Below are 27,827 nucleotides of genomic sequence, written 5' to 3' on the forward strand. Positions count from 1 at the left end.
GATATTTTACGGACTCAAGCATTGTGTTAGTTTAAATGTTTACCAAGCCAGTTATATTAACAATTTATTCTAAGGACCAAAAAAAATAAAAGATTACTATGTTAATTAAGAGATGACCAATACCCGAACCCCCCCGGCACCTTCCCCAACCGCCCCCCCCCCGAAGAAACTCATGTGAAAAACTAACCAAGATCAGCCTGGCCTGTAGGGCCTCCTGCAACTAGATGGCAGGACTTTCTACTCTGACACATAATTAGGCTGGACTTCATGGAAAAAGCATGCCCTGGACAGGAGTGAATGACAGTGCTCTGCTGTTCCCCACCTATGCAAATATGCACTGGGATATAAAAAAAACAAAACAAAACACCTTAGTAGCAAGTGAAATGTTTCTTAGTTAACTAGAAATGCATTGTCTCCCCGAGTGTGAAGTGCCTCACAATGCTTTACTCTTAGCTATATATTATTAATGGTGAATGAGGGACAGCCTATAAGAATTTCAGCTTGCAGTTGGTCAAATGTAATATCTTACTTCCATTTATAAAAAGGACTGAGGAACTTATGTGAGTTCTTTCAATTGATTTTATTGAGTAGCCAAATCTGATAAATTAGCACAGATAAAATAAGCATTTGCATGTGTTACAAATGACTTTTTACAGGAATAAAACAGTGAAAATTACAAACTGTAAAAAGGAGGACAAGTAAATCCTGTCTCAGATTCATAACGGGGAAGATTTGTAACTTCACGCAAGATTAATGTCTGAGTTGCAGAAAACAAAGGTTTAATATTACAATATTATACACTACTTACAAAATTAAATTTACTAAAGTATTACATCCATAATAGTAAACAGAATATTAGAATCACATTAAATGGTCCCTTATGTCACAGCTGTTCTGCATCTTTGATTAGATTCTGTTAAGAAATTAACTCTAAATAAAAGATGTAAATCTTATTCTAGTTATTGCAAAACAGTCTATTTTGACTCAGACTCCAATATATTAAATTAAAAAAGGTAACATATGCAAATTATAGTGGATGGTACTGATGTGGACTGAATTTAACATTATGTCAAATACAGAAATAGTTTAAAAAATCTGAGAAACTAGAAAAATAGAGTACATTTGCCATAGTAGGATTGTAATGCTAAATATCAGGGCCACCTTTGCCTGTTTAAAGCAGTGGAAAGTCTTATATTATCCTTGCCATTTGGAATTAGTGACAATATTTTACACACTGGTCTGCTTTGTGATGCTGTAAAAATGTAATCAACACACCAGGTTGTTGTCCACTGCAAGAAATACAACTAACAATGTTCAATAGTGCATAATCTCCCAGGATGAACGAAAGCACTCTACTCCAAAAGGGTTCATTGGCTTAGTGTTCATAAATTATACAGGAAAAAAACCCTAACATTAGGGAACCCAATTCAAAATCGTTAGTATGCCACTAATTGATTTATTTATTCAGCCATTATCCTTGTGTACATAAAGCAAGTGAAACCATCTCAGAAGCAGGCACCATACTTAAAACTCAAATGATGGGATATGACAATAAACCATATGGTGACAAAAAGGTGCACGGGCTTTTGGCGTGTTCAGCACAAGGATAATTTCCAGCATCCAAGTGCATACATCTCATGATCATATGCCTTGAAGCGGTTTGCCATTTTAAATAAAGATATAGCTGCATAAATGAAATTCTCATTTAAGAAAAGCTAAAATATTAGACACGACTGGACCAGAACTAACCCAAATCATCTAACTGAATGCTAACAATGTCCGTCCACTCATTTCCCCTCCCCACAACATACTCATGACATTTTCACTGGGACTGGAAAAAGCTTACGTACCTATAAGCAAGAGCGGGCAGGAGAGGGGGGGACAAGCCACTTCCACTAGCTATGCAGACAGCAGGTTGGATGCTCCTAACAGTTTTGGGAGGAGTTCTCTTCAGAAATACTGTCTGAGAAAATTGTACAAAACTTGGATTTTGTTTGTGCTCAAACAGCAAGAGCAGTTTCTCTTTCAAGAACCACCTGCTTCTCCCCTGCATTAAGGCAACTCCTGTCAGTCAAGTATAGCCAGAGCCTGAAAATGGCTGCAAAAACCGATTCTACCAAGTACTGTAAAATCAGCTTTGCAAAACCCATATGAATTTACTAGCCTAGGCACGATATCTACTTGCCCACCTTTAAGACAAATAATATTTTACTCAATGAAGTTACTTGCTCCAGCAAGTAGATTTTGCAAGACTGAATTAAGTATATCAGCATTTACATGAACTAAAAGCAAAATAAGAAAGAAGTTTACTACATCACAGGCCTTTCATGGTATGGGTATAGAAGGGACAGTAAATGTGCTAGCAACACAAGTAGTCATCTGTTTATGACAGTATTCCCCAGATCAAAGTTTTATATCAAAGCTTGTACTCCCCAAGCTTTACGCATGTAAATCAACTTCTAACTCCTGTTTTCCATGTTTCGTTTGTTGTACATGGAGAGGTCTGTTAATGGAATTAATATAGGTATTCTGTCTGCACAACAGCTTCGAGACTAGGCTTTTCCATAGGTTCAGAATTGTAAAATGTGTTCAAAAAACCATAAAAACCTTCCTAACAATATGGTTTGTATTTCTTTCAGAGGTAAAATTGTTACTTGTCTGGAATCTTTTTTAAAATGTGAAAGTTTTCAGTGTCTTCTCACAAGAGCAGATAAAGCCAAGTATCACCAGACAGCCTCACTTCACAAAACAGTTCCATTTTATGGACTTTACATGGAAGTTAACCTAAATTAGGTTAAAATTTATGATAACATAATTCACAGGAAAATCCAGGGTGGTTTTAGTCCTTTGTTTCTGTTCCCCCCCCTTTACTGCCATTTATCAAGGTAAGACCTAAACTCACTTTAAATAGAAAAAAAAGCTTACTGTTAGTCTCAGCCCATTTTTGCTGCTGAATCAAACCACTTGATTAGTCTTCATTGTACTCAGTACATTAGGCCTGCTTTCAACTACAATACTGATGCATTTAAAAGCTTTTAAAATTAACTACTTCATAGTCTTTCTCCATCCAACATGGCAGTTTAAGCTTACTTTTAGTCTTAAACAACCCATTTCTAAACACTGAATTCTAAAATTTCATAAACATTTTTATATTTGTTCACTTCACAATGAATTCATTGCTACTTTCAGTATACCAGGTTGCTTTTAGAAAAGTAATGCTCAATTGTTAAATCAGTGGCTATACTGTATAAGAATTTCCCTGCAAATCAATCAGTATTGTGAGGTTTTATATCTAGCAGCAAAAAACAAACAGAAAAGCAAAACAACTTACAGAAATATACATTCTGAACAACAAAGAACTCTTTATTTTACAAAATGTATTTCACCTCTTCAATATTGCCTCTGTAAATGTATTCATGCTGCAACTACTTACAGTAAAAACATAATTTGCAGCAAATTAAAGGTGCCCAACCAGTTCACATATTTCAATTTTAAGAAGTACTATATTATGTAGTTGCACATTTGATTGATTCTTAGTTGTGGTCCTTTACTTGCTTTACTTGGTTGAAATCACAGTGAGAACTTCTCATCAACTGCATCAGGCCACAAATTTAAAGGAGATATTAAAAGCGCAAGTGTTCTTTACTGCAGAAAACTTTCCTCAAGCAAGTGAGCCATACAACCCGTGGTTCATTTATTCACTTGCTGCTGTATGTGCAGAAGGAACTCATAGTATGATAAGGCAGATTCTGTTCTGTCTTCTATCATATTCTGTAGGAAACTTGGTTTCAGTGGACTTTCATCCCTTTAAAACAGAAATAAAACATGAGTAATATAAGATAAGTATGGTCTATAGCACCAGTTGTTTAAAACAGTAAGATAAACTGCAACATTTTGAAAGATTTACTAAGCACACAGACCAGTAAAAAAAGCAGTAGCAGCTAAAGACCTTGCAATCAATCATTTGCAATTCAATATACTGGAAAACAACCAATTAGTTCAATTTACTATCAATCGATTTACTCAAGTTAACCCTGGTTACTTCTCATTCTTCACAACTATAAAAGTGATTAAGAAACAAGAGACTACGAGCAGTCACACTAGTGTCTCAAACATTTAGCCACCATATGCTGCACATTTGAGGCCAAATAGGTCACTAAAGCGGCCAACATGGGACCATTCATACTTCAATAAAAGGACTTAACAGAAAAAACTTCTTACTCACCTTATTATATACAATATAGGAAAAAATGGCCTCTGCTCTCTCAGCCAGGAGATGAAAGCTATTATTCTGGTAGATTCAGCTGTATCAAGTTCTGGAAGGTGCGTCTATTAGACAAAGATTATTATTAAGCTAAGTAGAATGTGTTTTTAGGAGAAGTAAATTTACAATTAATAAAATAAATCAACCACCGTCTTAAATCAGGCAAAGTAGGCAAGTTAACATGAAGCTGTTCTATACATCACAGTAATTGTAGTCACCGACTATCCTTGAGCAATCTATCAAATTGTGCCATACTGATGCTGGCTCTCAGCTGTCACAACTGGGAGGACAACCTCACCTTCACTTGAGGTACAGGAGAATGATATTAAAAACTCCCACCAAAAACTAAAAGGCTTAGTCTGCACCCACAAACTTTGCCTGCATTAGTCAATGAATACCAGCTTCACTTATTTGCAACTTCATGATGAGAACCCCAGGTTAACATTTTAAACATGGAACTCCAAAAGGAAGGAGAAGCAGAATGGAAGAAGTGAATTTCTTCCAAAACCTGAGTTGAATTTGGCTCGACCATGCAGACCACTGCAATGAACATGATGACATTTTACTTATATAAGATGTTATTTTGATGTTTGAGTCAAATGTTACACCAAAGTACTCACCATATTCTGTGGTATAGATGCATAATTTGGAACCCCAAAGACTTGGTTAATAAAATTCTGTCCACAGTTCTTTCCAATCCACATAAACATCACCTGAAAGAGATGGCCCAAAAAAAAAATCACAGCATTAAAGACTGCAACATGCATATCTTCATAGGTTTCCTAAATATTTCAAATGCTCAGGAGTCTTCAAAAAGAACCCGGGTCACACATATTAAACACTTTCAGATAAAAGTTGTTAAAATTCCCAAAGCAAACAACTTACAGAGCCAGCATCCATAAGGTAAGCACCATCCCTACTCAACTTTTCCACAGACAATTGAAGGATGGGTGGCTGAGGTATGGTTCTATCATTGATGTTGAGGGCTCCCTAAAGAGAAAAACGTATGACATCAGCGTGCATCTACATACACAGATGAGAAACAAGGACAGAGAAACAAAAGGAATATACAAGTGATAGATATACACTTCCATCAGATGGAAAAGATAACTATCAGAGCCATGTTTTACCCCTCAAGTGCCTAACACGTCTATCACAAACATTCAAATTTAGCCATACATTTTTAAAAAAAAAAAAGCATCTGTTTTGTCCAGACAGATTGATTTCCCTTCTGAAAGTTTCATGTTTTATTTTCAGAAGTCAATAGGCTTTGAAGTAGTGGTCTAGAGAACAGGTCTGTCACCTGCAATAAGTATAGCTATTTATATTTGCTCACAGAACTGTTGTCGAGACTTCTTAAAAAGCAGCTGTTCAAGAGCTGCATAGAAAGCATCACTGCTGTAACATCTCCTTTTATGAGATGCAGCATGTAGCTTGAAAGATTTCTGAATAAGAACCCAATTACATTTTCAAAGTGCTAGTCTCCGATATCTTTCACCTGAACTCTCCAGATACGGGAATTCCCACCCTGCCAACTGGATCACACATCTTGTCCAGAGCTCATCAATATAAAATTGCAAGAAACAGTTGGGGAAAGACAAGAGGGAACTGCTCAAAAGCCATACGACTCTGCCTCCATCACAGGACCAGCCAAACCACCAGCCAGGTCTCAAGAAGGGGACTATGTACTGTATTCATAACATGTTTATGAACTTCCAGTTAGCCTGATTTGCTCTCCAATGCTCTCCTGCCACTTTCCCACTTATTTAAATGACAGGCTACACCTTTGATATTTGGAACAAGACTCAGATGCTAGGGAACACAGCTTTAATGCTGCTGCCTTTATGCACAATTCATATCTTAGACCTTCAACTTAAATGCCAAAGAATCAGAACGTCACATTTCTTTTCATAGATTGCCTCAATGGATCTTTAGAACAGAATCCAACTCTAGAATATCCTGAGAGATGACTGTATACCTAGAAAATTATTACAATTCTTTTTTTCTAATAAATGATCTAAGAAACCAAGCAACAAGCATACCGTGGGTAAAAAAAATAAAACAAACAAAAGAACATACCTCATCTGTGAGATTGTCAATTCTGTACAGACTGGGATGGGTCATGAGCATGAGGTAAATTAGGGGCTGGTTCTTCACTTGACACATAGTAAAAATGCGTTCGTCTAAACGGGTTGTCGTTCCGGTTTGGAATGCTTTCTATGAACAAAACCAATATTTTAAGTATTTAACCTGCCATTAATTTCCAGCCAACAGGGGGCACTAGGTAGAGTACCACATTTAAATATATGAAATTTATACATAGTTGCATCTGATTTTGTTTTGGTACATTTAAGTATTTTAAGAGTCCCCTATAAAATTCTACCTTGAGAATTCACCTAAAGATATCATTATAAAAACTTTGTGAGCAATCCCACCTAACTTATCTATGTGCAAATCATGTTTCTTAAATTATACCTGTGAAACTCATAACTAATTGCTTAGTGAACTTCTGGTGCCAACAATTAGTAGTGGAATGATTTCTAAAGAGCTAGAGATTGGAGTCAGAGGGAGGTATAAATTCATTAAACATCTGCCAACCAATTAGTTTAAAAATGTATCTTTTTTTTTTTTCTTTTTTTTAGAGCAACCATATTTAACTCTACTACACAGCTTCTCAGGGGGGTGTTCAGACGCAAAAGGCAATGGCACTACACAGGCTCACAGAAGAAGCTCTTGTACAGAAAATATCACTATTTGTCTCACAAGGACACTTTTAATTTGGGTGGATGCCTAACAACTAACTCAGCCTTTGGAAAGTTTATTTTCTTCTTACCTGTTTTAAGAGAGCCAGCACATAAAGTGGAAAGAGTCGCAGAGAAAAGGGAGCCATGAGACCAGGCTGCTGAACACTTAGGACTGAAGCCCGATAAGCAGATAGGGAATCAATAACAGCATTCACCAAGGCATCCCGAGCATCGCTCAAACTAGCAGAAACTGACCGGTCCACAGCTAAAAATAAACAGCAGATATAGAAAATTAACAGCAAGTTCTCTCATTTCTCTACTAACTTAAGATATCTGCACCTGCTTAGCTCTTCATCTTAGGATCTTAATGTTCTCACAAGCATCCCAACTAACAAGAGGGATAGTGACATCAATGAAGCTTAGAAGAAAAGCCAAGAGTCTGATTTGCTGCTCCAGTTGCTGTAAGGCAATCAGTGGGTTCTACTGATACATAACATTTTAAAATCTACGCATTCAAACAGCACATTCACCACTTACCCATATTAGCCAACAGCCCCGTAATAGCTTGCACATCAGCCCCCAGGTAGACATCACTCAGTGTTGTTACAACTGGTAAGCACATAGTGTGGACACGAATCCTTCTTTCACCTATCAAGAGAAAAAAAATTGTGTAGTCTTCAAATGGCATCTCCCCCCACCACAAAGGCAACATTTAAAAAAAACTGGTGCATACAGAGCAACAATGAAGTCTGGATACTAGTATTTCCAGCAATTTTGATTTTTAAATTAATGTCCAAAGTTACCAAAAGCAACTGGTTTGTATCCCAGAAAAATACCTACTACAACTGAAGTATCTGAAACTTTACGGATCTTAAGTGGCAAACTGAGAACTCAGGCCAATCTCTTGGCTCAAAACAGCACATTTTTAGATAAGAGCAAGTTTTCTAGCGTGCAGGTTAACCCGTAAAGTGAAAATGTAATAATGCCACCACACAGCAGCTTATACAGCTAGTTTGTCAGTATTCTCACTTCTAAATCCTTGCCAGCTTACTGGACACCATGAAAATTCACCTGCAGCTACCTAAATTGTAACTTAGTTTACTCTTTAAGATCTTGCCCACATGGCATCTAGCATATTACACCACAGACCTAGCTGATGCTGTTGATGTTTCTTACCTTTGCTGGAGGTGTACAGAAGTGCTGACTGAAAAGAAACAACCTGCATATCAGTAAGACTCTCCTCCACTGACATCTGTACAGCGTACCCTGCATCTGGGTTCACGTTGGGTAAGGACAACAAGTCTGTGGATCGTACAAAGAAGTTCCCATGGAAGGTGTGGATGGAAAGACCTAGGAAAGAAAAAAAAACAAACCCATTTGGTTAGTGGTAGTTTTAGAATCAAATATAAACAACTAACTGATTACATATTTGCATTCCCTTCTAGCTTGCTGACATACCACCTTTTTCCAAATTTGGCATCATCTAGCAAATGAAAATACTGCAGGCTGAACAATAATTTGCAGAAAAGGTGGTGGTTACTGAAAATTCACAATACAAACCAGCATTAAGATTAGCCCCACAGAAGTGCAACTCAGAATTTCCAGATATTTCTAATGTAGAATACATGGTATGAAGAATCATTTAAGAGAACGTACTATGTAAAAATTCCCTTGCTATATAAGCACTACTTTTTCAAACCAGTAGTTTAAGTCTGAAAAGTTGACAGATGTAAATGATGAGACTAAATATAAAAGTGCAATAACCTTGTCAGAGTCAGTACTAGAAAGCTGTACCTCTATCAAAATTACAAACTGAACAAGACAGTAGGAAATTCCCCCATCATCTCATGAAGATGTCAATAGAGAAGCCTCTGGCTTAACTACAGGGCAGAACGCAGTTGTAGAAAAACGTTCCATGTAGCAGATATATTAAGTTATAGTCCTTTGTGAGAACCACATGGAAGTTCATGGCAACTAAGCGCTGATTTCTAGTTCTGGCAAGGCAAAAACTATTTGGTTGCTGGCACCAGTTTTTACTGACAGGGAAGTAGTTTGTATATTTAAAAAATAATCTGAAATCAGGTTACCCGACATGCGTGTGCGTGTAATTTGCCATTTGTTTATTCATGCCTGTGGGGAAAAATGCCAATACAGTATTTTAACTAAAAAAAATTCAGACCTTTGGTGCACCGTATCCTCATGACAGCTTCAAAGCCAATCTTTCTAGTTAAGTATCTTTTCAACTCCTTCTGTAACTTCTCCACCTGAACAGGGTTGTGCTTATGATGATAAGATTGGTAGTAATAGATGCTACCAGCAGAATACCGTGATATGCAGCCTAAGAGAAAAACAATGTACATTAGAGTACAAACTGGTTGTTGACTCTGGTCTTTAAATTACAGTGCAGTTTACCCATTATTTTAAATTGTCATTTGCCTACTTTAAGTATTAAATAACTCTCTCATATTACACATCTGTAGGCTTATACCCAAGCATGAATAATCTGACACAGCTATGTTCAATTAATCATGAAGGTTATAAAGGTATGAAATGGATTTATCACTGCCATGTAGGAAATACGATACCACGCTACTCAGACTATTTTATATGGGCAAGAAAGTAACTAAAATGCTAATAAAGCTTGTTCCAAAGATGTTTATTCAGTCATCTAATGAGAGGTGGGAAGGAAAATCATTTATTTCTACTGACTTTTACCTTATCCCCAGACGACAAGCATCCTTTGAAAAATAGTGCTAGTGTTGAAACATTATGTCTTGCAAACAACGTAGTTACACAGAGACAAAGCTAACTTTCAATACACTAATATTGTAGTCCAATTCAATTCCTACATTTGCCACTGTAGTATTTAACACATGTCTAGAGTTAACACAATGGTAAAACCTCAGAAACTTAGGACACTGATTCTAGAGGAAAATGGACAAGTTTTGAGGACTCAAAGACAAAAGTTCTACCGTCAACGAACAAAAAAAAAAATTCACAAGTAAGGCCGTGAATTTTCTGACCAGTGAAGACATTACTACCAATTATAGTTTTTTTTTTTTAAAAAGCAAGGAAGCTTATTACTAGTGACATTCCTTATAAGCCTAGGACTAAATGACATTAAAAACATGGAGTTTTGTTTGTTTTGTTGTTCTGTTCTAGTTTAAATTTAGTTTCTTTTTTTAGGCAAGATCTTATTTCAGTCGAATCTCGGATTTATTTTGTCTACTAATTTAGACAGACTGCCAGCTGTTTCATGAGATGAGAAAGAACTGGTGAACGGTTAGCTTGGCCACAAGGCCTTGAACTCCTGAGGAACGCAACTTATAGTACTTCATTAGAAAGACCCTTCTCTGCCATTCGTGGTACCTGTTCATTTGGAGAGGGTTACTAGTCAATGCTTTGAATGTTAGCATATACAACACTGAAACAAAAAATCTAGTTTCACATGCTTGAACTGCAGTGGACCTTCAAACATTTTTAACTGCAGTGTAGAAATACATATTACAACAATTCATTTTTAGAAGCACCCTATAAGGTCTTACCTAATGAAGCCAGATCAGAATACTGCCCACTAAGAAGAAACAAGTCAACTGCAACTTGCTGCCCCGAGCAGTCCAAAGCTAACTTCTTATAGAAGTCAGTGGACGGTGTAAGATGTATGTCCTGTTAATATAAAAAACAGAAAAAGCAATTCCCAACAGTGCACATTTGTGCCCCAGTTTCAAGGATAGTAAGCACTGCCTCCTCTCACCAACTTCAACAGCAATCCTGGGTGTTCCATATCTTTGAAAATCAAATAGTTTCCTTAGTAGTTCCATTACACTCCCAGAACTACAAAAGATCTATGGGTCACCTAGAATATCCCACTCAAGAGAATTACATAAAACTATGCAATGGGGTAGCATTTCCTCATTTTGTTGTGCTTTTCTAACTGTAGCAGTGTACTGGGTGTGCCTGCTCCTTTATGGGAGCTAGCAGCCTGTGAGGCTGCTTGCAGGTGGGGAAGGGAGCTAATGAGGCATATGACCAGAAGAGGGCTCAGGCTGGAGCTATATTAGCCTAGAGCCTGAACCGTCCAGGGTTCCCACCCTGGCAGCTGCAGGAGAAAGAGTTCCTGCCCAGGAGAGCCACCCAGGGGTGCTCGACTGCCTGCTCTGTGCTTACAGGAATAGTGACCCCCTGGAAGCAGTACTAGAAGTAAAAGTTTGCCCTCTTAAAGGGCCAGAGGGTTGTTTCCATTCTTATTGTTATGTTATAGCCCAGGGGTTTATGTTTAATGTCACTGTTTAGACCAGCAGTTCAGGTTGCGACTATAAGGGGTGGTTACAGAGGTCCCACTAGTGCCCATGGGGGAAACAATAGCCTTGAGCCCTGCCAGGGCAGGCTCAAGGCCTGAGCAGCTGTTGAGTCCATAGTAGGCCAAGTGTAAATCCACAGGGGCAGACAGAGGGGGCCAGGGGCCGAGTGCCCTAAAAGGGCCAAACATCAAACAGTAACACCCGTGAGGCTTGGGGAGTGGTACAGGGAAGGCTAAGGAGCCAAGCAAGGAGTCCCTAAGGCGAGCAGTGCCCAGAAGCAGCACAGGCAGACTGAGGGCCTGCTGGCCTGGGGCGCAGGACTGTTACTAAGGGGACTCTGGGAGAGCCCAGTGAGGATCAACACAGGCTCAGGCTCACATAGAGCTCACAGGCAGCCTCCCTCTTATAATCTTTAATAAAGGTCAAGGCATGGCAGGAAAGAACCAAAGGAAGGGCTGCAGCTCAGCCTGAGCCAGGCAGGGGCTGCACGGACACTAAGGGGAATCGGAACCGCCTCACGGCCATGGATTTGCTACACTAACCTTTGCAGATGCTCTTTGGTTTGGCTCTTCTCGGGATTTCAGTGCTCCCACTCCTACAGATGGAAGCTGTGTCTGGAAGACTGAGATTCTACCACCAGTGGGGGACATCAGTTTAAAGGCAGCCTGTAACGCAGGTCCCAGAGCACTCTGAGTTTCCAGAGACTTGGTAAACGTCTGTGGCAAGGTCCTCAGTAGGTCTTGAATTAGCTAAGCCAGAGTAAAATTACTTACAATTAAAATCTTAAGAGATGTCTCCTGCTGATCCAACTTGTCAGTGTGGGGTACTGTTAATACTAAAGGAGGAAAATCAAAATACCCGCTCCAAAAAGCAAATACAAAATGTCAAGAAACAAGATAGCCGTTTGCTGTTTTGTAGCTACCACCGAGACCCTATTTCTACCAGAAATTTGGTACTTGCAAAATAGTATTAAATTTAAGAGCATTAACATTTTTAACACAAAGTAGTAAAGCAATTTTTCAGATTAAAATAATACACCTTTACTTGTCCTCATCTACTATTAAGAGAGGGCAGACATTAAGACAGGCCCCTACTTAAAGAACAGCAGGTGCATTTCACTTTTTCAGTTAGTGATAAAGAGCCAAAGCTGGGTCATGGCTACACTAACAAAAAGTCCAAATGTATGTTCTTATGTTTCACCTAACACAACAATCTTTTTTTCTGAAGAAAACTTCTGTAGCATATCAAACAGAATATGGAAAAGCTTAACAATATTTTAAGTAATTCTGCTTCAGAAAGCACTGAAGTCCCATTTAAAAGACACCCGCAACTGGACATTCATCTTCTGAAAAGATTCAGATGCATCCGACTTCAGGTGACAGTATTCTGGCAAGTACTACAGAGCTGTGCTATAGACTGCATACGATCTCAGCTGCTTAAGGCTTACCTCTTTGTTTTCATTGAGGTTTACTAATAAGTTCTCTGGCATTGGTATAAACACATCTGGAAGAACAGAAATGAGGCTAGTTATTAAACCATGCTTATATATTCTCCCCAGTTTTCCCAGTTAACAATTTGCAAATAATACCATGCCAGTAGATAACAGGCATCTTTATTTAACAGATGTGGAAACAAAGGCTCAGTGAAGTTAAGCAATTAATTCAACATCATAGAGGCAGCATATCTGTCTAGTGGAGTTGGGAATCCCTGGTTCCAGTCCAGTATTCACTATATCCCTACTACACCTGTGATCAAGTCTGAGTCCCTGCTGGAAAATACATGATACACACTTTAATTAACTAGCAACTTTGTCCTTTAAGGAGTACAGCTCACTCATTAAAAAACTCAGCTTGGCTTGTTTAACGATTGTTAACAATCCAACCATCTTTTTTTCTAACCATTTACGAAGTTGGCTTCTTATTCTGGCCTCAGTAACAGCTACACAACCCCAACACCTCTTAATTTGAGATGTGAAACATAACTACCGTAATTATATTAGCTCGCTTCAATTTTTTAGGCCACATACAAGGAAGAAACACTAGCTTAATAATCTAAAACTACCAGTAGATGACAAAAACAGTTTCCTCTACTAATGTTAGCTTAATATAAACACACAAATAAATAAATAAATAAATAAATAAATAAATAAAAATCCCACCATGTTAAGACACTACCCCTCTTGCATGTTCTGGGCTGCTGCAGGAACTATGTACCGCTTAAAAGTCCTGCAATGTCTAGTGCCCAAAAAGGGCACTAGACATTGACTCTCAGCACTCAGCATTGACTCTTGAGCTCAGCTTGTCAGTGTAAGGCCACCACAATCAATAATTATATTTTAGTAGTATCTGAAGGTTTTGCCAGGTTTTTAATAAAAAATTTAAGCCGCTGTGAACAGAATACAGTTATGAAGATGCGAATCATTTAGCTTGGAAAGTAGATGTGCTGGAGGATAGTGAGGTCTGTAAAATAAGATCCTGTAAAACACTTTGGTGCTCTTTTTCTCCTGTTGTAGAACAGGCAAGGAAGGTTCTTTTGAAACTAAACACAAGTATGATCACAAGGAACCCTCCTCCCCCAAACTAATCTTCATTCAGTCACTGTGAATTTCACAGGATGCTCCCAAGCATCAGCGGCTGCAATGCCTTAGTGATAAAGGGTTTGATAATTTCATGGGTTAAACTAGAATGTAAAGGAATCTGATCTCATGTTTCAGGCCATGAACTGTTCACTTGTTAGGGCCACAAAGGAGCCCTTCTGCAGGCCAAAGCATTGTTAAATGGGGCTTGGATAAGATAGCAGATTTCACTGTCCCCGAGCATCAATGATTAATGATCTGAGCTGGGAATCCCCACCCCCCAACACGTGCCCAAGAAGAATCTCAAAACTGTCTGACATTTTCTAATATTTGGTCTAGAGTTGCCTCTACATACCTTCAATATCTGAAACTATTAGCATCTGTGGTTGAGAGAGACCTTCCTGAAGACTGTAGAAATGGATTGTACTGTCAAATGTTATAAAGCCTATTTTTGTTCTAGTGTTCCCAGGAAGCCTAAAAACCAAAGACACAAAGGGTTCAACAAGTCAACTGTGCCCTTTAAGTACTCATGCATTCATTCCTACAGTTTTTATAATGCAATTTTGATGCAATGAATATTGTAGAACATTTCCCCCCCCCGCAAGAATAAAATGTCCATCTAGAGCTAATGTCTGAAAGAAACACAAACTGCTACTCTGATTTTTATTTTCCACTAGCTCAGCTTTCAGGCTTTCTACAGAAATAAGCTGATACAATTGTGTTGGCTAGCTGTCTAAGAAAAAAACAAAAACAAATCAAGATTCATGTAACTTTCCTTCTACTTTCAAGAAGCAAAAAAAATCCCTCCCTGAAGGGGAGTTCTCAGACAAGTGTGGAAGAACTTGGATTGGTATTGGCTGATATAGCTGGTTAATAGCCTCTGGCTGGTCAGTCTGTTGGGGGGGGGGGGGGGGACCAGGGGAGAGGCAAAGGGATGGGATGCAGACTGAGGCCCCTCCAACAATGAGGGAGGGAGTGGGGCAGGCACTGTACAGCTAGGGTGGGGCAAGGCATGGGATGGAGCTGTAGCTCGTCCGGGGGCAGGAGCACGCACAGGGTGGCTCCCTCCGCTGCGCACACCCCCAAGGGAGGCAAAGGCGACATGCCCCCCGAATCTATGCACAGGCTACCGCTGGGCACCTGGGACCACAGGCTGCGCCAGGTTCTTCCCGGCAAGGGGACTAGGACAGGGCAGTACTCAGGCCAGGCATGGCTGATGGCAGCAGTGCTGGGAAAGAGGCTCCAGCCACCCAAAAATTTGCCACAGCCCCCTCCTTCAGTGCTGCTGCCACTTGCCCTGCCCCAAATACAGCCCAGGTCCAGCCCCCACATTAGGCTGCACAGGGCTCTTCCCCAGCCCCAAACACACAGAGGCAGCCCACGGCTCCATCCCATATGCCCCATCCCAGCCCCACTCCCTTGGTCACCGTGGGAGTCTCAATCTGCCCTCCTCCACCCCACACCCCTTCCCTTCCCCACAGACTTCCCGGCCAGATGCTGCTCTTCAAGCTGCTAGGCTGCATTCCTGGCCGCATGCATGGTGCGGCTGCGCACACGCATGCACGCAGTGCTTACTGGTAACATTATCAGCCACATCAGCCAAAAGAAAAAAACAAAAAACAAAAAACCAGTTTTCCTTTTAATCGGTGCTGATACCATATGGACCATCGTATTGGTGCACCTCTGGTTGCAAATGGTCCTCTTGCAAACTACAGAAGTCGACTAGTAATCAGAAACTTAACTTGGAGAGCGAGAGTGAGAGCAAGAGTGAGAGAAGGCTGTACAAAAGGAAAACAAACACTCAGAGAGATTCTCATCACAAGTTCTTGGCCAAGTTGCATGAATTCTAGAAAGTGGGTATACATACAAGAGTTAAGGTACTATAAAAACTATAAAAACAGTTTACTGGGCATGGTTACACGTCACTTTACGGTGATGACGTTACTGCACTGTGCTTCAGTACTTCCTTTTGCACGTACTAAAACATGGTGCAGTAACCACCCATATCACACCATACAGGTGATGCACGTTTAAGATTTCCCTGCTGTGTCACTGTAGTGGTGCACTATAAGCAAGGAATGCGTTATGGTGTCGTAGCTAGCGATCATATGTAGACCTGAGTAATCGCTACATTGCTGTAGCATGCCATATGGCGACCTAGCACAAAAGGGTAGTGTGTAGACACACCCACTGAGTACTGAACTTCTAAGTGGAAGATAGGGGTACTTCTCTGGAATACAGAGATTACACAGCTCTTTTAAAGAAGATGAACATGTTCTCAAGAGACTCAAGGTTAGCATTTAAGATTAAGACCACTTCCAAATCAAGCTGGTTAAAGAGTCAAGTAGCCATCCTAGCAGATTTCAAACTTACAAGAAAATATGAGAGCTCTAAGGATCAAAAGGGTGGCCCATCCATTCCTTGTATAATGGTGCTGCAAAAGTTGACCAAATCTTAGGATCTCTTTAGGCAAATTATTATGGGTATCTTGACTTAGTTCATTCAGAATTGATGCATTTTAACTTTTGTGCAAAAACTACTGCAAGTTTCAGCACAGGTACTCCATAAACACACTTTCGGGCAGTACCTTTGTACCTACTTATATATAGTATGAACTATACAAGATATTAGTCCAAAACCAAAAGGCTCATAATTTATCATATAGATCACTGGGTTTGGCCCCCAGCAGAATCAACAGCATTTCAAGCCATGGTGACCCCCTGGTGAGCACTGCTCCAGAGACCTCCCACAAAGAACCCACGTGCTAATTAGCACCCCCACCCACAAATGGAACCAAGTGGTCTTGTCACGAGTTCTGGGATCCTACAAAAATTTATAGGTAGATGGAGGTACAGGGCTACCTGATCTAGCTCTGCCTCAGAGTGCAGGGCCACACTAAATCACATGTGATGGGGGGCAGGGGGAAGAGGCAACAGAGGCTCTTGTCTACACAGATTTTTGGCGAGATCCACTAAACATTTAAGGCTGGTGAAGAAACAGGAATCATTGGAAACAGGAGGAAAAACTGTGCTGCTCAGCTGTGGGAGTGAAGAGGAAGTTGAAATGTATTTGACGTAGTAGTTCACCATGACTTGAAAAAGCATCAGCCCCAAGAGGGACTCAGTACAATAGGCACTGTATCTTATTCAAGTGGACTGTGCTGAGCTAGACTTGTGGTAGGTTCCCATCAGGCTCTTGGCCTTTTTGGCCAAGATCAAATGCCGCCAGACTGGACCCAAAGGGGACCGCCTGAACCACTCCCCCTCCGCACCAGCTGGACCCTCACTTCTGAGAGGATTCTTCAACCACGGACAACCCCGCTCCACCCGAAGAGGACCCCCATGATCAGACTCTATACGGACTGAGACACTTCCTTCAAACCACTTCCTCCACCATTGTAACGGGTTTGTGTGTATCCATCTCCTTTCTCTCTCAGCATCGCGAACCCCCTCCCTCCCCTTCCTCCCATCCCCACCCCTGGGCTTAGATGGCTACCATTGTATCTCCTGTAATGTAGTTGCATTCCCCTCCTCACCCCCATCCCTCGATTGCTAGTCCCTCGCTCAGGCGATCTGTATTTCCCTACTGGCTTTGTCATCTTTTTTGGATTCCCAATCCTAAACATTTAAATAAAAGTCAATCTGTTTTTCTGGCACCAAGGGGATGGCGTCAGGTCTGGCTGCAGCCCTCCCCGTGCCAGCCTGCTGGTACAGACAAGAGTGCCCTTTCCAGGGAAATGGCACTCGGCCTGGAGGTACTGGGGGGTTTTTTTGCAGTTTTTTTCCCCCAAAGGGCCACACACAAAAAAAGGTTTCCCTCAGTATGTTGCCTAGTATGAGCCAGGTGTTCTACAAGGATGCTCAGTGTGGGCTGTACTTAAATAACGTCATAGTTGGTTTCCATTACTTAAACTGTTGTCAGAGGCAGCATGTGCTAATGATAAGTAATGTATTTAATGAGGTTTACTTGTATGCAAGTATAAGACAAGGGACTCCATGCCCCCCAACTAATTGGAGGCGGGGAAAGCCTGGTTTTATATTTGAATAAATATGGTATTCCATCCCCTTTAAAAAAAAACAAACAAAAAACAAACAACCTTATGAAGGAAAACCAAGTAGTGAAACAATGAGTCGGTAAAACATGCCTGTTAATCACTCAAGTTTAAATCAGTGAAACTACAATTGAAAAGGACTGTAGTTTAAACCTATATTATCATAAAATACTCATAAGTTTCTCTCTCAGACTGAATGAAAGTCTTACTTGAACATTAAATTAGTTTCGCAAGTCACTACAAGCATTTTTCAGATAGAAAATACCAGAGTATGTAAATAATCAGACGGAGAAAAGAATACCATTTACTTACAAGTCAAGATTATCTAACAAGGACTTGCAGACCGTGTCCAAATATCCCGTTTCTATTGCATTATGGGAAACATCAAACACGAAGAGGTACACAGGAGGCTGAGGTGGACGTAGCTAAAGAAACAAGAGACTTTATTTTCAGCATGACTGCCTGGATTTTTATTAATTACTCAGTACATCTATATTGCATCACTTAGAACTGCTTTCAGAGAACAACTCACTCCTATTTGTGGAATAATAGCCATTATAGTAGTGATGGTATAAAACAGTAAAAGAAAGAAAATATTCACAGAAGAATAAACATGGCACCAATTCTCACCGCTGCCAAAGTGAAACTGTCAGATCAAATCTTCCCTGAAATCTGTATTTTAAAAACTAAGTTTTACAATGTACAGTATCAATCAAAATATTGACATGCAATTTCAAGGATTCCGAGAGATTTTTTTAAAAAAGCTTTAAACAATTTTTCCAAAGATGTACTTAATTTTTTTTTAAATGCTTTTTTGTCCAAATCTACTCCAGATTCATAGATTATAATTTTCCAAAGCATTTTTGTAAACTAAGATTTAAGAGAAAATGTAGATACAACAGACTGGCATCGTAAAAGTTTAACATACTGGCTAATACTTAAGGAACAGATCCTTCAACTCTCACCCAGTCAAACAGGATCACTCAAGTCCAAGGACTTCTCAGCTGAGCAAGGGTAGAGTCAGGCTCTTTGTCTATTGAGTCCACTAATTATGAAGGAATGAAGCATCTTTGAGTTTATATGGTATTTAAAGTTACACAGGGATGCCTAAGACTTCTATTTACCAATCCAACAAGATAAAGTGTTAACATGAAGCAGAAAATAAAATTTACCATTTGGAAAATGGATCCAGTGAATTTAAGATCCTTTGCTTTAAGGAACAGGCATGTGAAAAGAAAGTTGGGTCGAGGTCTCAAGTCATGGGTTTTCAGTCAGAGGAAGGTCGTTACGATCTCTCTTTAAAGGGACTAGGATCCTCAAACTTTCACAACAAAGTCAACTTGGTTCAAATTCAGAACTGCAGCTCCAAGCAAGGCCCACTGCTGCCTATAGCTACATGCAGCAGAGGGCAAACAATTAACTGCAGCTGCACTGTTGGCAGGCACAGCAAATAATTTCTAGTCATCTATAAAATCTAAGGGCAGACGCAATGAAACGTGCTATTATGCTAAAGCAATGGCTCTCAACCTTCTCAGGTTCATGACACCCCACCTCCTCTTTTTTGAAAGTGGTGACACCTCCGGCTGAGAACCACTGCTGGTGCTGCCTTAACTTACCCAGCACTTCTCAGCTGAATTCTTTTGCCTTCAGATGAACCCGCCCCACATACCTACTGCACAGCCAGCCCAGGGAGGGCAATGTCACGTGCGCACACTCCCCCTGCATTAGGGCTCTTTAATCAGCCTAAAGCAGGCAGGAGCCGCTTTGTGCTGCATAAGCCTTCCTGGTCCAGTTTCCCCGCCTCCACTCCTTCTGAAAACAGAAGTGGACAAGACAGTTCCACCTGCACTCATTTCCAGTAGAAGCATGGGGGGGGCACCAAACCAGAAAGCATTGCCTAGAACAAGGCCGCTTGCTTTAGGCTGATTAGAAGGCCCTAACATGGGGGAAGGATGTAGACCAAGTTTATCTGGCTGCTGCAGCAGCCTGGTTATGATCCACCGTTCTAAAGATTACGTTAAGAAAATGTTTTGTTGAAGTTGCTGTACATAAGTGTAAGGAAATATGGCTTCATGGATGCACAGGACAATGGTTAGAAAGAAGTGAGCCTCGGATTTAAGTATGGAACATGGACCTCTATCACTAAAGCCAGTTGAGACAGCAGGCTAAGACTCCCAAACAAAAGAGCCACTAGGGAAAACAAGTAGACAGAACAGCTCAGCTGCCTACACCGACTCTTTCTTGGGATCAGCAAGTGCCATAAGAGATAACTCCAACAACTGTGATGGTAAGACTGCAGACTGCCTGAAGAAGCCCATCTTAAGAATTCTCAGATGGACTCCAAGAGACAGGGACCACCTAACAAACGACCAGCTGAGCATCCATCACAATGGGGCATTTTTTGGACTTAGGCAGCTGGAGAGTGAAACCGAATAACAATGAAAAACCTCACCATGTATTCAGAAGGAGCCATGAACTCAATAGTAGCATTTTGAACTTCAGGTCTTTTATGAGGTTCTCCATAGACCCTTGTCACAGGATTGTACATGAATTCTTCAGGAACTACATGAAATAGAAGTTTATCATATTACAACTCTCATACTAACATACACTGACAGAGCAGACCTGATCTAATCACAATGTGTCCAAAATGGAATATAGCATAAGAATTAGTTCCATGGCTACAACATAGGGCAGTGCATTTCTACAGTAATACTCCACACTGGGAGTACCGCTTCCAATGCAAGAGGTCTCTGTATGGAGGACCAGTTCTTGATCTGGGAGACTGCCTATATTATGCAGCCCAGCCACTTAGTATTATCCCAGGAGACCAGTACAGTAGCAGACCACAAAAGGTCAGGATTAGTGTACCTCTGGGGCAAGACATGTTCAAGCATGCAAGCTGTTTTAAAACCTACCATCATTCACTCTGTAACACAAGTTGCACTTCCATCTCCTTTGGTCTAGAAAGCTCACAAAGGGGTTAATGTATGTTCGGCAGGAACGGCATCTCACAATTGTACTTGAGGTGACCACAGGCAATTGCTGGAATAGAAAAACGCCGTTTAAAAACCCAGAAGGTAGGTGTTTGTGACATTATCTGTGATAGCAATATTAACTCTGCTGGGCTTCTGGGCTAGCCAGTTTTGGTGCAAGCTCACTTAGGAACCAGAATATACTTCTGATCAACATGGCACCCTTAAAACTGATACTTAAAAAGGCTGGTCTTACACAGGTACTAACCTGGTTGATTTTATGTTTCTTTGTCAAAACAACTACAAACCTTTCGCAGTGTCTAGCTTTGTGTTTTTAATTCATTTGAACAACAAAAAACTCAGCACTTCAGAAACAGATATTACATTTAAACCCAACTGTGAAAGTAACAGGCCCTGGCACTTGAGTCTTTTCTGCCCAAGTGCAGGGGGGCTGGACCCAATGATCTCATGAAGTCCCTTCCAGCCCCGAACTTCTTTGAATCTATAAAATATACCTTTAAGGGTATCTGAGGACATTCAAGCCCAGGCTTTCAAACTTAGTTAAGTAGGGCTTAGATGGTTTGAATATAGGAAATCAATGGCTATAGCTGTGATTGTATGACAAGACAGAACTACTGAAGCCATATCAATAACAAAATACAATGCCTTTAATTACAGCTTGAGTACCGCGCTCCCTCTGGGATTCGAGCAATTTATGGATGAGGATAGGTCACGTAACATTGGGATGCAGGTCCTCATTCTCTCTTTCTTTCTTTCACAACTAAAGAGCAACTCATGTGGAATAGAAACAACACGACTGGCCAGTTAAAGTTTTCAGTTACTGAGGAGAATTATATTTTCCCAGGCCACCGCTACCTGAGACATGACCATTTCTTACAGAGTTAGAATTTTGCACTTTAGTATAGGTACAGTTAACACAACAGTATTTAAACTTTGAAAGTTTCATCATACCGACAAGTCTTTGAAAGGATGAAGCAGAAGCCCCAGAGGAAGTTTGGCTTTATTCAATAAGGCCTGAGTTTGAGGAATGTTAGTCAGGGTACATCGGAACAACCTACACGAAGGACAAAGGGTTATTTTCAGAGGCGTTCAGCGAGAATGAAATGGTGATTTTAAATTTCAGTACATTGCATCTTTTATAGTTTCTTTTCAGTCTGAAGACAGTGAATTGCTACTTTCAAATAAAATACCCTTGTTCCAACACCATGCCACCTTCACCCTGGACTCTTTTGATCCAAGTATAGCAGTCACAGGCACCTAAATTTTCTTCAGTATTACAGTATAGTTTGTATGTATCCATGTCACTCAAGACTTAAATAGCATTTGCTCCGGAGCAAGTGAAAACTAGGCTAATTGTAACATTCTGAATTCCAACTGACCAGAAGAACAATCTTGTTTTAAAAAAACCAAATAGTTAAGTGATTCTACCTGTCGGAAGAAAACTACTGAAAGATTTAAAAAAGCTAACTTCAACCAACAACGCAACCCAAGCTACACCTAGATGGCAAAGGCTGTGTTTTTACAAGACTTTGACACCCTACAACTTCCAAGGACTGTGGTGCTTCAGGGCATTGAGCTCTTCTGAAAATATGGCTCCAAGTTTGTATCTTGTATCTTCTGAAAAGGATTCCAAGGTCAATTTTACATCGGTGGTAACAAATCTTTACAGCTAATGAAGAACAATTGTACAGGAGCATCTGGCGATACCCATCATGGTTCTTGCAATTAGATTATTTTAGTAACAATCTCACTGGTCATTTTTGTTTAACCTTCAAATTTAAGGTCTTTTATCAGTAGATGTCTTTTGGTGCACCTTATTTAAATGATCTTCACACCTGATTGGGATCCATTCTACCGATTACTTATTGTCTTTTAAAATAAATAATTAACTAACCAATTCTGTCTTTCTTTAGGTTTCTGTATCGCATGCATCAAAGAGCTTTACAAACAGCAGTCTTTTGTCCATGTTCCCCTGTGGTGAAACTCTACTTGCCGCATACAAAAATACACATTTTCTACTGTTCACTGCTATAGCTGTTTTTTTGGAAATCACTTTAACACAGCCATGTCTCTTGGCAGGTAAGCGTCTAGTCATTATGCTCAGAATGGAAGGGCCTACATACTTGAAAGAACTGATGGTTGTTTACTAGTTATGCTGGGATTAGAAATTACTAAATTGATCCATGTACCAAAGTTAGCCAAGGAAAAATTTCAGCTGTCTGTGCTAGAGAAAGCATTACAGTCAAGGGTACCTCTGGCTGTTTTACAAGTGAAGATGAGGTCACTAAAGTAGAGAAGTTATCCAATTAATCCCATAAAATCTACTTTTTGTTTTCTGACAAAGCTAGTGCAAACAGAGATGACTTCTAAACCCTGCGTTCCGAACCCTTCCTGAAGAGGCCCAAGTAAAACAGTATTTTGTACAAAAAACAAATATATTTTGAAAGTAAGACCTTCCAGCATCCCCAGCAGGTTCTTTTTAAGGACAAGAAAGGGACCTTTCTTCCTCTTGATTTAGCCTGTCATCATTTTCATTCTCTGACAACAGTAAAGGCTATGGAGTTGTATTTTACCCTCGCAGCAACTTTAAAACAACTGCTCTGCTGTTAAGTAGCTGTATTATAACAAAGGCAATAAAGGGATAGCTTTAGGACAAGAATGAGTCTGGAGTACTGATAACTGGGACGCAACTGGATCAGTTAAAGTTTTGTACCCTTGTCTGTTTTCCACACACACACACACAGCTCTATCTAGCTTAAGCTACTGTCTACTTCCCTTATTTTAATAAAAAAAAAATTACACTACTACTAAAATAGTTCCTGACAGCTACCAAAAAACCTAAAGTAAATTTTCTCATGAAGAGCTTTGTTGATTTTATGCACGAAGGAGTTTTTTTAAAAAAGATGTTCACATTTCCATTCATTTTGAAAAATGATAGCTAATGAGAAACCTTACTCTGGATTACAGTTGAGTTTCTGGATGTCTTCATGCAAGTTCGGAATAGGAGCCTGCAAAGGGGTTGTGGGAAGAATATTCCTTTCCTGAAGAAGATTGACAAGTCTTACTCCTTCTGGTTGCAGACTTAAGCTACCCATAGATGCAGCCAGGTGATTTGTCCCCAAGGCAGGCTAAGTAAAACAAAAGTTCACAAGTTAATTAAGCTTATCCGGGTGATGCACCTAAATCAATCATTTTGCAAAGCAAACGAAATACCTCCCCTTCATATTTTATGATGAAGACGTTACTTGGATTTAACAATGCAATGTTTTTGGACATTTTGGTGCTTAAACTTGGTCTTGTCAATTATTAGACAGCAACCTAAATATTATAGCACACAGAACAAATCTAAGGTGCTACCTAGGAGTCCTTGGAACACACACAAATACAGGGAGGTGGAGCAAGAACAAATAGCAGTTTATTTTTCCTGACAGTAAGCAGGCCCAGGAGATGAAGTTACTTAGGCACAAAATCATGACGTTTACCCTCCATATTTAAACTATTTGCTATATAAAACTACTGAACTGACCTCCTTCCTGCCACTCTATAGCTATTCAGTTCATACAGCCAGAAATAGGAGGCGGCGGCTGTATGGGCAGCTGAGGAAGAGGTAGCATTTCCAGATATCCTGTCTGGGCTGGAATACCATCCTTGCCACACCAGGACTTCTATCCTTAACAGGTGTGAAGCATTATTGGGTGGGTCCTTCCTAAATCACTCAGCTCTTAAGACCCTGTGCACTTCTGCGGCTGTAGGAATCCTAGCAGTCATGTTCCACTTTAGGCCTCACTCACATTGCTTCAGACCCTTTCTACCACCGTAGCTTGGAAGCCACATAGCCTGCCAAGTTACCGTGACTGACACTGTATAATGCTGTATAACCCCACCACCTACACTGAGGGACCCTTGCTGTATAGGCCGGGTCTAACACGTTGCACAGTACAAGAGTTCCTAGCAGTATGTCTTATTTAAAACATATTACTATAAAAGGTGAGAAACAAGGATATATGTGAGCACAACATTTTAAAAAAAGACAAAATGACTCTAGCACAATTTCTAATCCAAAGTACTTGTATTTGAATGCCTCCTGCATGTACATATATTGGACAAACAGGGGCAAGTGGTAATTAAAACTGGAACCGTAACTCTATGCAGATTAGTGAAGTCCAAAACAAAAGGAGATCTGGAAGACAAGCAGCCAGGAGAGAAACTCAGCTGCAGCAAGAGATGGAGTTCTGTTCCATTTTGAACATTTGGAGAAAAAAACTGAAATATGAAGAACAATGGATGGCAATAGCAGGTTGGGGGGGGGGAGAAAAAAAAAAAAATCAATGAATGGAACAAAGAAAACATGCTCCACGCAGCTGGAAAAAAATACATTTTGGCAGCAGTTTCTTTCCTTTGATCAATCCAAGTGAGTCTAATTGGAAAGCTGTCAGCTTGTTTCCCCTGTTGCTCATCAAGATGTAAAACAGAATTTCTTCCCATCCAGGCCCGAGATCTCAACACGTACAAGTTCAGACCTCAAACCTGCAAACTGAACTGCAGTCAGACCCTGCTACACACACAGATCCTAATTAGGTCTATAAGGCAGCAGTATACCAGCACAGATCAGTTGAGATGACAGGGTCAATAGCAAGAGACAAGAATGGCAGAGATGACTTACCTGATGGAATGATTGCAGCCCATCTGGATATTGCATGGGTGGGGGCTGCATTCCTGGCACTCCAGGTGAAGTATTTTGGTAGCCTGGTGGCAAGCTAGGATAAGAATATCCAACACTCCTACCCATTTTAAGATTCTGGGAAGCAGGAGAAGGATGTGTGCTTGCTAGAGGTGAAGAAAATTGTAACATTCAAATTAATTTGTTCAAGAAATCCAATTAGATCAATACATTTAAAAAAACAAGACAGCTGAGGTGCTGTTATGTCAATATTGGGTGCCTGTAGACTTGCCTGGAAGCTGCTCTGACATGCTGTAATTACAGCACATTGGAGGAAACTTGATTTATTGAGTCTGCTGAAGCATCCCAGCTAGCACACTCCAGCCAGCCTCCACGTCTTGTGTACCAGAGCAGTTGATGAGTTTTAGTTAAAGTGCCCCCGCTGCCATTTTGAAGCATGAGGACACTGATACACAAGACGCTGCAGGCACTTTAATTAGAACAGTTCCAATTAAGGCCCCCCCCCCCCCCGTACAGAACACATGTAAAAATGCCCATTCTGATCAGATACCTATTGAAAAATACTGGTAAGTTTGCTCTACTTTTCCATCTAAGTATTTCATCTGTTACACTATTTAAAGAATAAAAAGAATCATGCTCCAAATACTATATTGCTTTCTTCAAAATACTTTGAGTAAGGCTTACATTTCTCAGGGGAAGACAGCCACCTCTTGAAAGTGCTTTAAAAATTTAAATTCCTCAAGATTAAAAATATCTAATTAGAGTATCTTACCCATGAAGCCTCCCCCTTCTATTGCATCATAACTATTTTGGACCAAAGATCCATCACCGGTAGCTGATGTGGCATCACCTACAAAAACCATTAAAAAATGAGGGCTTAAATTCAGAAACAGAGCTGCTGTTACTTACTGGAAGTTTAACATCACGCACTGATTTTAATACAACTGTGACCAATTGGAGAACACTTCTCTCTGGAAAAAAATTCTAATGCTTAATTCCCACACACACACACGCACAGAAAGCAGATCACCTAACGAAATAGAAAAAATCCTTATGAATCACCTTGGAAGTCATGCACAGTAGAAAGAAAGTGGTAATCTCAGTTGTGGCACTGGAGTCATTTCTCTGTTCGAACCACTGAATCCCTTAAGTCAGCAACCCTGCTGGGAATCCCTCAGAAAGTAAACCCCAGAACTCACATAAGGAATGAGAGAAACAAGTCCTGGGACAGCCATAACGAGATAAAACACAAAACAAGAAAGTTGTTTCTATATTTATGAAGAGGTAAACCAATTTTAATATTGGAAGGATTTACGAAAATAAAACAAATTCCACCCAACGTTGCTTTTAATGGGGAAAGAGAAAAAAAGTTTGAGAACATTAAACCCTCAGGCCCGAAGTCTGGAACCAATACAAACTTCAGCTGGCAAAACTGCCTTGATCAATAAATAGCAAACATGAGAAATCAACTGTACAATTTTTCACTTCACACAGCACTCCTGTTAGGTTCAGTCAGATGCCAAGGGGTAGCTACTTGAGGAACAAAGCTACTTAGTGTTAAATCTTCTGCTAAAACTTCATGACTAACCTACTTTTAAGGCAAAAAATGCTTTCCAATTCTAGATTCCCTATACCTATTACTTAAACATGTGTCAAACACACTGTGAACTGAGAGGTCTATCTTTACCTTAAGATGCCATATTTACTTGAATCCAAGATGAAGCTTTCAATCCCATTTAACTTGGGGAGAGGAAAGAGTCCCACATCTTAGATTTGAGTATAAAGTGGTTGAGTGGAGGGCTGGGGGCCCAGGCAGGGGGAATAGGCAGCTGCTGCAGCTCTGGCTCCAGCCCCAACCTCGGGTCGAGGCCACAGCTGTTGCCTGCCCCACTGCCACTTTCCCCCACCCTGGTAATAGCTGATGCACTGTTACTGGGCCAGGCTGGGGCTGAAACAAAAATGAGCTTCGTGCCCTGGGCTGGCTGGAGGCTGCCAAAGCAAAGGTAAGAAGGTGAGTGAGCAGGAGCCCAAAAGCAGCAGGACAGGTGAGGGGTGGGGGGCAGGCTACTTGAATCCCAATCCCTACTGCCTAACTCCCAGCTGCATGGGGGGGGAATGACAAGGGGACGGGGGAAACAACATATTCAAGGTGACCCTCCAATATTTAGTTTCTATATATGGAAAATTATAACAAATTTATCAAATTTTCCATATA

At 40.3% G+C, this 27,827-nt stretch overlaps 1 protein-coding gene across 1 annotated transcript in view; it reads right to left on the reverse strand.

The window, feature by feature from the left end:
* Positions 1 to 556: 556 nt before the first annotated feature.
* SEC24A (SEC24 homolog A, COPII component) overlaps positions 557 to 27,827 on the reverse strand; it is a 44,197-nt gene continuing 16,926 nt past the window's right edge. Inside the window, exons 4-23 of the mRNA XM_090064586.1 lie at positions 26,385 to 26,462; positions 25,595 to 25,758; positions 23,887 to 24,059; positions 21,883 to 21,985; positions 20,854 to 20,980; positions 20,388 to 20,497; positions 18,248 to 18,360; positions 14,240 to 14,358; positions 12,757 to 12,812; positions 11,852 to 12,058; positions 10,554 to 10,674; positions 9,188 to 9,346; positions 8,185 to 8,358; positions 7,546 to 7,656; positions 7,098 to 7,273; positions 6,344 to 6,481; positions 5,150 to 5,254; positions 4,885 to 4,977; positions 4,226 to 4,329; positions 557 to 3,805 (exon numbers count right to left, since the gene is read on the reverse strand). Coding sequence (XP_089920712.1) covers positions 3,691 to 3,805; positions 4,226 to 4,329; positions 4,885 to 4,977; positions 5,150 to 5,254; positions 6,344 to 6,481; positions 7,098 to 7,273; positions 7,546 to 7,656; positions 8,185 to 8,358; positions 9,188 to 9,346; positions 10,554 to 10,674; positions 11,852 to 12,058; positions 12,757 to 12,812; positions 14,240 to 14,358; positions 18,248 to 18,360; positions 20,388 to 20,497; positions 20,854 to 20,980; positions 21,883 to 21,985; positions 23,887 to 24,059; positions 25,595 to 25,758; positions 26,385 to 26,462 — 2,546 coding nt within the window. The 3' untranslated portion in view covers positions 557 to 3,690. The remainder of the gene's footprint in view (positions 3,806 to 4,225; positions 4,330 to 4,884; positions 4,978 to 5,149; positions 5,255 to 6,343; positions 6,482 to 7,097; positions 7,274 to 7,545; positions 7,657 to 8,184; positions 8,359 to 9,187; positions 9,347 to 10,553; positions 10,675 to 11,851; positions 12,059 to 12,756; positions 12,813 to 14,239; positions 14,359 to 18,247; positions 18,361 to 20,387; positions 20,498 to 20,853; positions 20,981 to 21,882; positions 21,986 to 23,886; positions 24,060 to 25,594; positions 25,759 to 26,384; positions 26,463 to 27,827) is intronic.

The sequence above is a fragment of the Crocodylus siamensis genome, chromosome 10, assembly GCF_052110815.1.
Source record: "Crocodylus siamensis isolate JL-2025a chromosome 10, ASM5211081v1, whole genome shotgun sequence".
Taxonomy (NCBI): Eukaryota; Metazoa; Chordata; order Crocodylia; family Crocodylidae; genus Crocodylus; species Crocodylus siamensis.